Genomic DNA, 14,925 nt, shown 5'->3' on the forward strand with positions numbered 1-14,925 from the left:
TGCTTTTATATGATGCTGATACTAGCAAAAACCTTCAAGTGTGGCACTTTGTCCACACATTGTGTCACGTTCACAATGTGGAAAGTGTTCGCTTTCAGGTTCAAGATTTCTCCAGTCTGAGTCTTCATTCTGTTCTGCCTGGTTGCTGCCTCATATATACTTATGTTTATTTAGGTCTCTGGCACACTTCCTGTTATACTAAGGCTGATTGTTGCCATTGCAAGTCAACAAATTGGGCACATAAAGTGCATTGAACCTGAGACTTTTTTGGTCTGTGTTTAACACCCCATACTGTTGTTAATGTTGCTGTTGAGCAATTTACATGATTTGATCATTACTTCCGTGTTCAAACTTTTTCTGAACTTTTTAATGTGGGTTGCCTTCTACAGGTTGGAGAGAAGCTACAGAGCGCAGAAGACGGTTTGATTTTGATTACCGAGATAGAGATGATGAACGAGGTTACAGACGTGTGCGCTCTGGTAGTGGCAGCATGGATGATGAAAAGGACAGCTTGCCAGAATGGTGTCTAGAGGATGCAGAGGAGGAGATGGGAACATTTGACTCTTCTGGAGCATTTATGTCCTTGAAGGTTGGGTAATTCTAATTTCTTAGATCTCCCTTAATTTGTGTATATCTTTTGTGAGGGAGTTAGTCAAATGGTAGGTAACTTTATTCAAGCCACTTGTTTGCAAATCTACATTTAGTATTGACATTGGTGTTGGCTTCTATCTGAAGCAGTAGTGATTGACACCCTTGATCTCAACACTGAATCCAAATCCCGTCCACATAAACGAGGTTGGAAATAGTCTTGGGTAAACTTGCATCGTTAAATGCTTTGATTTGGTGGAAATTTAGAAGGATGAATGAAAGTACTTGTTGCAAAAACAAAGTATATATTGTGCGTTGTGTTGAGATTGTTGAGTCTGAAGCTGAGGGATATTGCCTGGTCAAAGTTGCCTTTCTTAAAAAAAAAAAGGTGTGAATGATGTTAACATACCATTACCGTATTGGGAGTGTCTGTGACACAGGCTGAACATCTTTTTTACACTGACTGTTGTTCAAATACTGCAGAGTTACTAATGGCTTTAAATGCATGTTTATGGTATAGAATGTAACAATGTTTTATATGATGCTTTTCATGACCTTGGTGTGTTAAAGTACTTCACAGTAGATTCAGTACTTGTGATCTGTAGCTGCAGTTTAATATAGGGAAATTTAATAGCCATTATGTGCAAAACAAAGTCAGTGAAAATGCCACAAGATTAAACCACTGAATAATCTGCTTTTAACTACGCTGATTGAGGGTAAACTTTGATAGGGCAGCAGAATACTGTTCTTGAAAAGGTGCCACAGGATTTTTTACATCTGCCTGAATGAGAAGACAGGCCTTTGGGCGCACAACACGTAGCACTACTCTGAGGTATCATTCAAGATTAGGTTCTTAAATTGAATGGGGCTTGAACCCACAGTCTTTTGATTATTGTTAGAATGCTGCCACTGAGACAGTGATGTGAAAGATACAGTTTGTGAATCTTTGAGTTATTGCTCCTTCACCACGTGCCCTCCTACCGAATCCCCTGCCGACCACACCCCCACCAAATCTTCTCAGTCACTTAAATGCAGCAGAGATGATTTTCTGTTGATTATACCCGAAATTTCAAGTTGTGCGGTCCTGACTACTTTAATTTTTATTCATTCTGGGGATGGTTGCATCATGACAAGCTTGTGTCCCGCAGGGATCAGTGTTGGGGCCCTTGCTGTTTGAAGTTTATATAAATGATTTAGATATGAATCTAGGAGGGTTGATCAGGAAGTGCACGGATAACATGAAAATTGGTGGGATGCTAATTAGTGAGGAGGATAGCCTTTGATTACAGGAGGATATAGGCGGGCTGATGAATGGCAAATGGAATTCAATCCAGATATTTGTGAGATGATGCACTTGGACAGGACAAACAAGTCAAGGGAACATATGATAAATGGCAGGACCCTGGGAAGCACAGAGGATCAGAGGGCCCTTGGTGTGAATATAACCGCAGTCCCTTAAGGTAGCAGAGCAGTTGGATACAGTGGTCAAGAAGGCATATGGTATACTGCCTTTATTAGCCGAGGCATAGTGTTTAATAGCTTTTAATAAATTATTTATTCTTTCATTGAAAGCTAACTGTCAGTCCTGTGACTCTGTTCATCCATGTCTCTTCAAAAAAAAAAATTAAAATTGTCGTCTATCGAGCCAGGTCTCCATTCTGGGTCCTGACTGTCCAGCAGTAACATCGGTTGGGATCATAACAGCAGTTTGAATGTGAACAGTTTGCTAGGCACTTTCAGAGGGAAGATCAGCCACCAAGGTGTGTGTGACTGAAGTTGCTTATAGACCAAATTGGGTAAGGATGACTGGTTTTGTTTCCTTAATGACATTAGTGAACCAGTTAGATCTTTACAACAAGCTGTTGATCGAGGGATTAGAGTTGGTTGGGCGACCTTCTATTTTTCTTTGAGCTGTGAATAGGATCTTTTATCCACCTGAAGGGGTGCACAGGAGGTCGGCTTAACACCTCATTCAAAAAATGACTCTGCTCAACTGTCAGCCTAAATTATGTGGCAAACTCTAGACAGAGAATTGAACCCCCAACTCTCTCCCTTTGAAAACATTGTGCTAGCACTGAGCCAGGCTGAAACCTAAAGGGAAAGTATGCATGTCAGAGGAACTGTATAATATTGTGCATTTTTGAATCTTTGCAGAATATAATTGTCAAAATTGTAATTATCTTGCCCTAGTGTTAAACAGCACTTCACTGTTAAGGAAGGTACTTAGCTGCACATCTGACACTTAATTCATTTTTTGATGTCGTTTACAGAAAGCTCCTAAGGAGCCTATTCCAGAGGAACAGGAATTGGATTTTAAACAAATGGAGGATGGAGAGGAGAGATCAAATTCAGAGGACAGTGAGAAAGAAGAAGCCAAGGAGCCTGATAAGAAAACCAAGAAAGAGGCTGTTGAAGGTTTTTATCAGTCATTCTTCAGCCAAAAAGATTTTGAACTTCTAATTGTAAATTTTTCACTTTTGAGCGCCATAATTTTGTCAGACATAATTGTATAGTATACACCGTGCAGAACTAGGCCATTTGGCCAAACCAGTCCACCCCAGTATTTATTCTCCACTTTAATCTTCTCCTTATCTTTATCAGTAAGATCTGAATATTCAGTTCTCCCTCATGTCTATTTAGGCATGCCTCAAATGTGCCTGTAGGTACCTCAAGTTTTCCCTAGAGAAACAAGTTTCACGTTCTCGCAACTCTGGATAATGAAGTTTCTTCTGAATTCCCAATATGATTTCTTGGTGACTATCTTATAGAGCGGACTCGAGTTTTGCTTTTCTGCACAAGTGCAACCATTGTACCTACATGCTCAAACTTTTTCATACTTTTAAACACATTTTAGGTTACCCCCTCTGCCGCCTTATTTCAAGAGAAGAGAGATCCAGCCCGTTCATTATTTTCTGGTATAGCTTTGCATATCTGTTACCATCCCTGTATATCTTTGTTGTACCCTTTCCAGTGCGTCTATGTTCTTTCTATAATATAGCACAATGTACAATTAAGTGCAGTCTTAAGTTTGAATCAAGTTTAACCTTTGTCTTTTTCATCTCTATGAAAATAAATCCTCATGATTGTTTAGCATTTTCAATGGTCTTGCTAATTTGCCTTGCTATTTGGCGAGTTTATTTGTACTGAGATCTTTTTGTTCCTACAAACCATTGAGATTCCTATTTTTCACTAAAATTCCTAAGTGTGTTGAAATTAATTTGCCATTCAGAACCACATTCAGCAAGTTTATCATTTTTTTTTTGATAGGCATAACTAAGAGAACTCTGTCTTCAAGCGTAGAGTGGTAGGAAGGACGTGGCTTATTCTCCTCTGTTACCCAAGTTTGTTTTCCAGTTTAACCTGCTTATTTGACAAATTTCCCTGTTATGCTTACTACTTTCCTTGAACCACTCTCCCAAAGACATTGAATTCTTGATGGGATAGTTTAGCACAAATTCTTTGCATGGCAACCAAGGCAGATTTGATTCTTAAACAACATTCACATGTGCATGCTTCAATTGCAGGTCTCTGGGGTACTGACGCCAATTTGCGTGAATCCCTGCCTAATATAAGTTAACTTGGTACAGATTACACAGACCTTTTTGTATCGATGTGCCCATGCAAGCCATTAAATAATTTTTCTGATTCATTCAAAGAATCTATGATGAATTGATCTCAAATTGTGATGCAATTTGGAGGCTTCTGACTATGTACTTTGTTCTACTTCCACAGTGAAAGATTAAAATATGAAAGCCTGTTCATCTTGCTTCGCCTAATGCACTTTCCACAGCTAAAGGCTATATTAAGCAGACCTTAAATAAATCATCTTAAAAGTACATGGAACAGGAAGCTGGAAGGGGAAGAAAAACCCTGAATATTTGTTTTAATTATTTGCTGAATTTAGAAATTACTTAAGATTGCCTATTACTTGTTATGCATTGATCAGTATTTACCATATTCTAGAAAAAAATAAAACAGAAGAATCCAAAGATGTTTCCTGTACAAATTCATCGTCGCCTCCTTCAGAGCCTCAGGTGCCAATGGTTCCCAGCCCACCTAAAAAGGAAGAAAGCGTATTAGAAAAAACTGACAAAACTGAGGATGCACAACATAGATCTGCCAGGGAAGGTATGAATTTATTTAAAATACATAACTGACGAATGCTTTTGAAGCATTGAACTTATGGAAAACATGGCGTTCATCCTGGTATTTTGACTTTATTTTGATAAACAATTTTATTAAGACATTTTGGCACAATAAACAACAATAATAAAAAACAGTGTGCAAAAAACAATCGTTATAGTGCAAGAAACCCAGCTCCCCTCCCACAAGGACCAGCCTAACTACCCTCCTAACCTACGTTACCCTACCCCCCCCCCCCCCCCCCCCCCCCCCCCGGCCAAAGAAGTCGATAAATGGTTGCCACCTCCGGGCGAACCCATACAGTGACCCTCTCAAAGCAAACTTAACCTTCCCCAGACCGAGAAAGCTCGCCATATCTGATAGCCAGGCCTCCGACTTCGGAGGTATTGAGTCCCTCCATGCTAGCATAATTCGTCGCCGGGCTACCAGGGAAGCAAAGGCCAGAACGTCAGCCTCTCTCTCCCCCTGGACTCCCAGGTCCTTCGAAACCCCCAAAATAGCCACCTCTGGACTCATCACCCCTGTTTTCAGTACCCGGGACATAACATCCGCGAACCCCTGCCAGTACCACCTGAGTTTTGGAGATGCCCAAAACGCGGACATGGTTCGCCGGCCGTCCCAAACATCTGGCGCACCTGTCCCATAATCCGAAAAATTTACTCATCCGGGCCACTGTCATGTGGGCCCAGTGGATGACCTTAAATTGAATCAGGCTGAGCCTGGCACATGTTGCAGTCGCGTTTACCCTGCTCAACGCCTCCACCCATAAGCCCTCTTATATCTCACCTCCGAGCTCCTCCTCCCACTTGAGCTTCAGCTCCTCGGTTTGTGACTCCTCCGCTCCCATAAGTTCTTTTTATATATCCGAGACCCTCCCCTCCCCCACCCATCCACTGGACACTACCCTGTCCTGGATCCCCCTGAGTGGCAGGCGTGGGAAGGACAGTATCTGTCTGCGCAGATAGTCCCGCACCTGCAGGTACCTGAACTCATTCCCTCTCGCCAGACCAAATTTCTCCTCTAATGCCCTCCTGCTCGGGAAGCTCCCTTCCAAGAACAAATCCCCCATCCTCTCAATCCCAGCCCTCTGCCATGCTCGGAACCCACCGTCCATATTCCCCGGGGCAAACCGGTGATTGTCGTAAATTGGGGACCAAACCGATGCTCCCATTCCCCCACGTGCCTTCTCCGTTGGCCCCAGATCCGTAAACTCACCACCACTATGGGGCTGGTGGAGTACCGTGCCGGCGGGAGCGGCGGGGTGCCGTAACCAGGGCTGTCAAGCTGGTCCCCCTGCACGAAGCGGTCTCCATCCACCCCCAAACCGAATCCCCACCCACCATCCACTTCCTTATCATAGCTATGTTGGCCGCCCAGTAGTAACTACTGAAGTTTGGCAGCGCCAGCCCCCCTTTCCCTCGGTTCCTCTCGAGCATCACCCTCTTCACCCGCGGGGACTTTCCCGCCCACACAAATCCCATAATCATTTTATTAACCTTGATAAAAGACCGCGGAATGAAAATGGGGAGACACTGGAAAACAAACAGGAATCTCGGGAGGATTGTAATTTTAACCGTCTGCACTCTCCCTGCTAGTGTCAGTGGGAGCGTAATTCCACCTCCGAAACTCAACCCTCATTTGCTCCACCAACCGAGACAAGTTCAACTTGTGCAGACGGCCCCTGTCCCGCGCCACCTGTATCCCTAAGTATCTAAAACCGTTCCCCACTAACCTGAACAGCAGCCCCACCAACCTACCCTCCTGGCCCCTCGCCTCGACTACAAACAACTCACTCTTTGCCATGTTCAGTTTGTACCCAGAGAACTGGCCAAATTCCTTCAGGATTCCCATGATTTCATCCATCCCAGCCACTGGACCCCCCACCGTACCAGCCCCATGAAGCTCTTAGGGCAATTGCCAGCGGCAATGGGGAGAGAGGACACCCCTGCCTTGTCCCACGGTACAGTCTGAAACAGTCAGATGTCGTCCTGTTCGTCCTCACACTCTCCTCTGGAGCCTGGTACAACAGTCTGACCCAGTCGATAAAGCCCTCCCCGAACCCAAAACGTCCCAGCACCTCCCATAGATAGTCCCACTCAACTCAGTCGAAAGCATTCTCAGTATCCATTGCCACAACTACCTCTACCTCCTTACTCTCCGGGGGCCTCATAATCACATTCAGCAGCATTCTTAGGTTGGCCACCAGCTGCCTGCCCTTAACGAACCAGGTTTGATCTTCCATAATGACGTCTGGCACACAGTCCTCAATCCTAGCCACCAAGAGCTTGGCCAGGATTTTAGCATCTACGTTGAGCAGAGAGATTGGCCTATAGGACCCACATGCCTCCGGGTCTTTGTCCCGTTTCAATATCAGGGAGATGGTGGCCTGTGACATCGTCGGGGGTAACACCCCTCTGTCTCTTACCTCATTAAAAACCCTAGCCAGCACCGGCCCCACTATCTCGGAGAACCTTTTGTAAAACTCCACCGGATACCCATCCGGCCCCGGGGCTTTACCAGATTGCAAGGCCCTCAAGCCCACCAATATTTCTTCAGTTCTGATCGGGGCCCCCAACCCGTCTATCAATCCCCTGCCCACTTTTGGGATGGTCAGTTCATCCAGAAAGCCCCCCCCCCCGCCCCCCCCCCCCCCCCCCCCCCGTCGACTACCATCCCTATTTCCCTGGCCGCTTCCCTCTTCCTCAGTTGCTGTGCCAGCATTCTACTGGCTTTCTCCCCGTGCTCATAAATCGCACCCCTCGCCTTCCTAAGCTGCTCCACAGCCTTACCTGTGGACAACACCCCAAACTCAGTCTGTAGCCGTCGTTGTTCCCTTAATAGCTCTGTCCTCAGGGTCTCCGTGTATCTCCTGTCTATCTGTATGATTTCCCTTACCAGTCGGTCCATTTCTGCCCTGTCCATCCTGTCCCTATGTGCTCTGATCGAAATCAGCTCCCTCTCACCACCGCCTTCAGCGCTTCCCAGAGCACGCCGCTGAGACTTCCCTGTATCATTGACCTGCAGGTAGTTTTGCATACATTTCCTCACCCTCTCACACATCGCCTCGTCTGTCAACAAACTGACCTCCAGCCTCCATTGAGGGCGCTGAAAACTTTCCTTGCAGACCTGCAGATCAACCCAGTGCGGAGCATGGTCCGAAATAGCAATCACCGAATATTCTGTTTCCGTCACCCCCACTAACAAATCCCTGCTCATGATGAAAAAGTCAATTCTGGAATACACCTTCTGGACATGTGAATAGAACGAAAACTCCCTCCCCATCGGCCGACTAGCCCTGCTCCTTGTCCAGGAACCTGTGAAACCGGACCACCATCGCTGGGGGGGGGGGGTGGTTTGCAGCTGCCTCGCCAGCGCCCTGTGTGCCTTGTCCACCTCCACCGGGCACGGGAAGACATCACCTCCCAACAGCTTCTGGGACATGCCCGCCACATATGCTGCGGCATCCTCTCCCTCAGCCCCCTCCGGGAGACCAACGATTCTCAAATTCTGCCGACGAGGCCTATTTTCCAGGTCCTCCACCTTTTCTAGGAGCCTTTTTTGCTGGTCCTTCAGCCTCTCCACCTCCGTCTCCACCACCGTTTGATGATCCTCTTGCTCCTCCAGCGCCTTTTCCAGCTTCTGGATCGTACGATCCTGGGCATCCAGCCTATGCTCAAGGCGCTCGATAGACCTCTGAATCGAGTCTGAACTGTCCCGCTTCAAAGCAGTAAAGCCCTCTTTGATGACCTTCAACAGATGCTCCGTTGTTGGCTAGGCTGTCTGCACCGGGGTCCGGATGTCGGCCATATTGTCCTCAGCAGCAGCTTCTACACTGCCCTTGTTTGCCCACTTCTTCAACTGTTTGGATTCTTTCTGCTTCTTAATTCCATACACCTGTGCCTGGAGTCAGTGCCTGTGCCTTCCGAACTAGCACTCAAAAGTACAAAAAAGTCGGGGAAAAAGGTCCAAATGTCTGACCGTATCGAGAAGCCACCAAATGTGCGACTTACTCCTCCATAGCCGCCACCGGAAGTTTGGTATTTTGACTTTTAATGAGACAGCACAATGATAGGAAAATGTACTTGAAATTATTGCTTTTTTTCTCCATCTCGTTCGACAATGTGTGAGAGCCCACCTCTTATTTTAAAAGGTATTAATCACCTGGCATAAAAGTATTATACTGGAGACTTGTCCTATCAGGAAAGAAACGTCCACTGAACTTCTTTTTGAGCCAGCTATCATAAACCTGTATATGAATGGGTAACAAATCTGGGATATAAAAAAAATCTAGATTTAAAAAAATCATTAATGCTATTGATAATGCATTTTTTAGTTACAAATCTGCCAGACTTTGGATTAACAGCTTTCAGAGTTTGACATTCAAAATTATAAAACCATTTGGAACTAAGATTGTTCAAGATTCTCGACAATTCCAAATTACAACTGGGGCCATGTAAATTTTAACTTAATGTTGTTTTGTTCCCTGTTTTATTAGTGATAAACAAAAAAAAAAATCTTTTTAATTCTGCCTCTTGCACATACCATACTTTTTCATTTACTTTCTCTATTTTGTACAATTTTCATTTGATTCTACCAATTTCACACTCCATTGTCCTAGATCTCTTTGCATTTTATCTTGGTTGAATATAAACCAAATATTTGTTTCTTATTAAAATTCTTTATCTGCAAATGAGGAGTCTGACTTCTTTCAAAATATGAACTGTATACTATCTAATACAGGAGAAATAAAATTATTGGCAAATGCTGTTGTGTAATAACCATGACTTTCTGGAAAGTAATTCATAGCAGTCGACCGGTCTGCCAGTTATTTGATGTCATGCCAAGAAGACGTGAAAGAAAATATATTTATCTTGTTATGACAGGTCCCCAGGCAATGTTCCCCAAACTTCTTATCCCTGGTGAGGTGGAATGAACTAGCTCACTTTTTTTAAATTCAACCCTGTCGGTTGGTTGCAACATGCTTAATTCAAAAAGGATCCCTTCCCTGGCTGCTATCTTTTCCCAGCCCAATATATTTATTAACCAGGTTTTATTGGGTTAGAGTGAGTTTATTAGCTACTAAATGAGAGAAAAATGGTGCATGTGTATATACGTTCACACAGATTAGAACTGAGAATAGAGTCCATAAGTAAATAAATATATACAAATCAGTCTTTGACTTGTCCGTGAAGAGTAGATGGTGGAACGTTACCGCCATTGCTATTCGTAATTCCAGCACTGACTTCAGGGGAGTAGTTGGTTTTGAGATTTGAGTGTTCTGCAGTTTGGCTGAAAAAGCTGCCCTGTTTCCTTTTAGTTAGCTTGCCGTTACCTGGGAATCTTTTGCAGGGGTCTGCTGCATCTTTCCTCCTGTGTCAACTGTCACATGCTGACACAACCAGTATTAGTCAACCCTGACCCAAGTTTTTCAGCTGGCTTTTATCCTATTCTTTGTATATTCCCGGAAGGTGAAAATCCATAAACCGGTCTGGAACATTACTCACAGGATATAATTCCTGCTGAGATGATAATTATCACTATTTTGAGGATTGGACCACTCCAAGACTGAAGGGTTGGGGAAAATACACCACCCACTTAAAGGGGGAAATCAAAAACAAGAAATACCTTCGGTTTACAGATGTATGGTGAGGGGTGAAATCTGGGCTGTTTAAAATTTAACCCCCTCCTGTCTGTATAATGAATTGATAGTTTGCATGTCATACTTTAACTTGGTATAAGGCTATCTGCTTAAAGAATGGGATATTTCCAGTTAAATCTTATATTTATCTCCCAACAGATTTCATAGATAACTTTGAAAGTTAAACAGATATTGTAGTTGTAATCAGCTTGTGGGGCATTTTGTTATCTCAAATTTTCAACATTTTTAATTTACCAAGAAATGAAATGCCCTTGTTTGAATTTAGTTATTTTTGGCAGGGATAATCCATATATAAGCTGGCTGCTTTTGTGTTCCAGTGGCAGATACCTCAGCCTCTTCTCATCAAAACTCTTCAGTTCCGTCTATTAACAGCACTACTGCTGCTGCTACAACTGCAGTGTCACCCTCGTCTACAATTCCAAAGCGGAGCATACCTCAGGATAATGATGATGATGAAGGGCTAAAACATCTTGAACAGGTGTGCAGTGGGAACAGTTAATTGTGAAATTACTCTCCACCTGTAATCATACATCAATATCTTTGTCCAAAATTGAATTACTTTTCTCTTATAGATCCCATGTCATAAATGCGCATAATTCACGTGGTTCTCAGTACAAATAGGGAATGATAGAAATGTATAACATTTATATATTAAGCCATTATCGATGATGTACCTTGTGTTGCCACCTTTTAACTTCAAAAAAAGCTCTACCATGAAATACGTAATTAGTGATTGGCTTGACGGTTAAAAGTGTACTGCTGAAAGTGAAAAAACACATGGTGCATGCGAGACAAAAACTGGAAATGCTCAGAAGGTCTAGCAGCATTTCATCAGAACTGTATGGGTATATGAGGGCTTTTGGTAAAATGTAGTGAAAACAGTCGCGATCTGAACAGGCAAAGGTATGCCTGTTTAGGAGATTGAAACTGAACTCTCCTTTGTAAAAGTCACCATTTTATATAATGAATAAAATTTCTTCCATTCAGGAAGCTGAGAAGATGGTAGCATCTTTGCAGGATAATGCCTTAGATGACGAAAGACTGTCAACACAAATTCAGGATAAACGAACTAAAGCTGCCACCTTGCCGTTGTCCCATGATGCTGCGATGAAGTGGTTTTATAAAGATCCACAAGGAGAAATACAAGGTATACAGATTGTGATAACGGAAGCTTGCAGTTTGCCGGATTGAAGTACTTATTATTTTTAGCACTTTGGCTGTTCCTTCTACTACTGTTTAAAATCAGTGAAGAGGGAATTGGGAGATTCACTGTTTAAAATCAGCAAGGAGGAAGCCGGGAGCTTCAAATCAACGAGGAGAGAACCAGGTGCTTCACTGTTTAGAATCAGCGAGGGGGGAATTGAGAGATTCACTGCATAGAATCAGTACGAAGGGAATTGGGAGATTCACTGTATAAACTCAGTGAGGAGGGAGCCAGGAGCTTCACTGTTTAGAATCAGCGGGGAGGGAATTCTCTGTATAAAATCAGTGAGGAGTAAATCGAGAGATTCACTGTACAAAATCAGTGCGAACGGAATTGGGAAATTCACTATAAAATCAGTGAGGAGGGAACCAGGAGCTTCACTGTTTAGAATCAGCAAGGAGGTGAAATCACGATTCCCTTCTTGCTGTTCCCATTTCTGCTGCTGAAGAAATTGAGTCAAAAGCTTCCAGGTGCGGCTATGCCTAGGTAGGTCGCAGTTCGGCAGCTCCCGCCAAGAACGGACTTTTGGGCCCTTTTGAGGAGCCCCAGCGGCACTTGTACGACGGTTCCCAGGGTGGGAAGGTGATAGTAAAGTTCCCCCAGCACTGTATGGAGTGGACCAGGAGTGGAGCGATCAAAAAAGTGGTTTTGGAGCAGTGAAGAGAGCGGGGAAAGAAATGCAAGATGGCGGCGGGTGGAGATCAAGCAGCGTGGTCGCGGGAGCAGCAAGATTTCCTGAAAAACTGCTTTGCGAGCAGAAATGCTGGCGCCAATGAAGGCGTCGATCGAAAGGCTGGTGGAGACCCAGAAGGCCCAAGGGGCGGCGATTCGAGAGGTGCGGCAGAAGGCCTCCGAGAACGAGGGCGAGATTTGGGGCCTGGCGGTAAAGGTGGAAGCGCACGAGGCGCTACACAAGAAGTGGCAGGAGAAGTTTGTTGACCTGGAGAACAGGTTGAGGAGGAAGAATCTTTGGATTCTGGGTCTCCCTGAAGGAATGGAGGGGTCCGACGCTGGGGCATATGTAGCTACAATGCTCAACACACTGATGGGTGCGGGAACTTTCCTGAGGCCCCTGGAGCTGGATAGGGCTCATCGAGTCCTGGCAAGGAGGCCTAAAGCCAACGAGACGCCAAGGGCTGTAGTGGTGAGGTTCCACCGCTTTGTGAACTGAGAGTGCTTCCTGAGATGGGCGAAGAAAGAGCGGAGCAGCAGGTGGGAGAATACGAAGATCCGTGTCTACCAGGACTGGAGTGCGGAGGTGGCCAAGAAGAGGGCTGGTTTTAATCGTGCCAAGGCGGTTCTCCATCGGAAGGGGGTGAAGTTTGGAATGCTGCAGCCAGCGCGATTGTGGGTCACTTTTCAGGACCGTTACCGCTATTTTGAGAGGCCAGATGAGGCGTGGACGGTCACGAGGGCCCGGGTGTTCGCGCACTTAAAGGGACTGAAGGCAGACGTGGTCATGCTCCAGGAGACACACATGAAGGTGGCAGATCAGGTCAGGCTGAGAAAGGGATGGGTAGGGCAGGTCTTTCACTCGGGGCTGGATGCGAAGAATAGAGGGGTTGCGATACTGTTGGGGAAGCGGGTGTCGTTTGAGGCAATGAATATTGTGGCGGATAATGGCGGTCGATACGTGATGGCGAGTGGTAGGTTGCAGGGGACACGGGTGGTACTGGTGAACGTGTATGCCCCGAATTGGGATGATGCTGGATTTGTGAAACGTATGTTGGGTTCGATCCTGGATCTGAAGGCAGGGAGCTTGATAATGCGGGGGGGACTTCAACACGGTGCTGGGTCAGCACTGGGCCATTCCAGGTCCAGGACGGGTAAGAGGCCGGATGCGGCCAAGGTGCTCAGGGGGCTTATTGACCAGATGGGGGGAGTGGATCCGTGGAGGTTTGCCAGGCCGGTGGCCAGGGAGTTTTCTTTTTTCTCCCACGTCCATAAAGCCTGTTCCCGGATAGATTTCTTTATAATGAGTAGGGCACTAATCCCGAAAGTGGAGGGAACGGAATATTCGGCTATAGCCATCTCTGATCACGCCCCGCGTTGGGTGGAGCTGGAGTTGGGGGAGGAGAGGGACCAGCGCCCGTTGTGGTGCCTCGATGTGGGACTGTGGGCAGATGAGCTTTGCGGGTGGAACCGGGGGTGTATTCGAAGATACATGGAGGCCAACGACAATGGGAAGGTGCAGGTGTGGGTAATCTGGGAGGCTCTGAAGGCGGTGGTTAGGGGAGAGCTCATTTCCATTAGGGCCAATAGGGAGAAGAGAGAGAGGAGGGAGAGGGAGAGATTGGTGGGGGAGATATTAAGGGTGGACAGGAGCTATGCAGAGGCCCCCGAGGAGGGGCTGCTCATTTGGAAACCTCCAAATGGAATTTGATCTATTGATCACGGGAAAAGCACAGGCGCAGTGGAGGAAAATGCATGGGGTGGTATATGAGTATGGGGAGAAGGTGAGCCAGATGCTGGCACATCAGCTTCGTAAGAGGGAGGCAGCGAGGGAGATTGGTGGAATTAGAGATAGAGGGGAGAATACGGTACGGAGTGCGGTGAGAATAAACGAGGTATTTAGGGACTTCTGTGGGGATCTGTATAGGTCTGAGCCCCCGGAGGGGGGGGAGGGGATGCGGCGATTCTTGGACCAACTGTGGTTCCCGAGTGTGGAGGAGGAGCAGGTGGCTGGTTTGGGGGTGCCGATTGGGCTGGAGGAGCTGGTTAAAGGATTGGGGAGCATGCAGGCGAGGAAGGCCCCGGGACCGGACGGATTCCCGGTTGAATTTTACAGAAAGTATGTGGACCTGCTGGGCCTGTTGCTGGTGAGAATTTTCAATGAGGCGAGAGAGGAGGGGACCCTGCCCCCGACAATGTCCCGGGCGCTGAACTCGTTGATTTTGAAGCAGGATAAGGATCCATTGCAATGTGGACCGTATAGGCCGATTTCGCTCCTCAATGTAGACGCTAAGTTGTTGGCGAAGGTGCTGGCTATGAGGATTGAGCACTGTCCCGGGGTGATCCATGAGGACCAGGCGGGGTTTGTGAGGGGCAGGCAGTTAAACATGAATGTGCGGAGGCTCTTGAATGTGATCATGATGCCCTTGGTGGAGGGGGCAGTGGAGGTAGTGGCGGCTATGGACGCGGAGAAGGCCCTTGATCGGGTGGAGTGGGAGTACCTCTGGGAAGTGCTGGGGAGGTTTGGGTTCGGGGAAGGGTTCATAAGATGGGTCAGACAGTTATGTAGGGCCCCAGTGGCGAGTGTGGCTACGGACCGGCGGAGGTCGGAGTACTTTAGGTTGTACCGCGGGACGAGGCAGGGGTGTCCCTTATCCCC

At 46.2% G+C, this 14,925-nt stretch overlaps 1 protein-coding gene across 4 annotated transcripts in view; it reads left to right on the forward strand.

Annotated features, from left to right (window-relative positions):
- gigyf2 (GRB10 interacting GYF protein 2) overlaps nucleotides 1–14,925 on the forward strand; it is a 261,643-nt gene that overhangs the window by 127,892 nt on the left and 118,826 nt on the right. For all 4 annotated transcript variants that reach the window (XM_072474612.1, XM_072474615.1, XM_072474614.1 and 1 more), the window contains 5 exons: nucleotides 390–589; nucleotides 2,859–3,003; nucleotides 4,552–4,716; nucleotides 10,708–10,868; nucleotides 11,378–11,537. In XM_072474612.1, the coding sequence (XP_072330713.1) occupies nucleotides 390–589; nucleotides 2,859–3,003; nucleotides 4,552–4,716; nucleotides 10,708–10,868; nucleotides 11,378–11,537 (831 nt within the window). The remainder of the gene's footprint in view (nucleotides 1–389; nucleotides 590–2,858; nucleotides 3,004–4,551; nucleotides 4,717–10,707; nucleotides 10,869–11,377; nucleotides 11,538–14,925) is intronic.

This window comes from Scyliorhinus torazame, chromosome 14, assembly GCF_047496885.1.
Source record: "Scyliorhinus torazame isolate Kashiwa2021f chromosome 14, sScyTor2.1, whole genome shotgun sequence".
Lineage (NCBI taxonomy): Eukaryota > Metazoa > Chordata > Chondrichthyes > Carcharhiniformes > Scyliorhinidae > Scyliorhinus > Scyliorhinus torazame.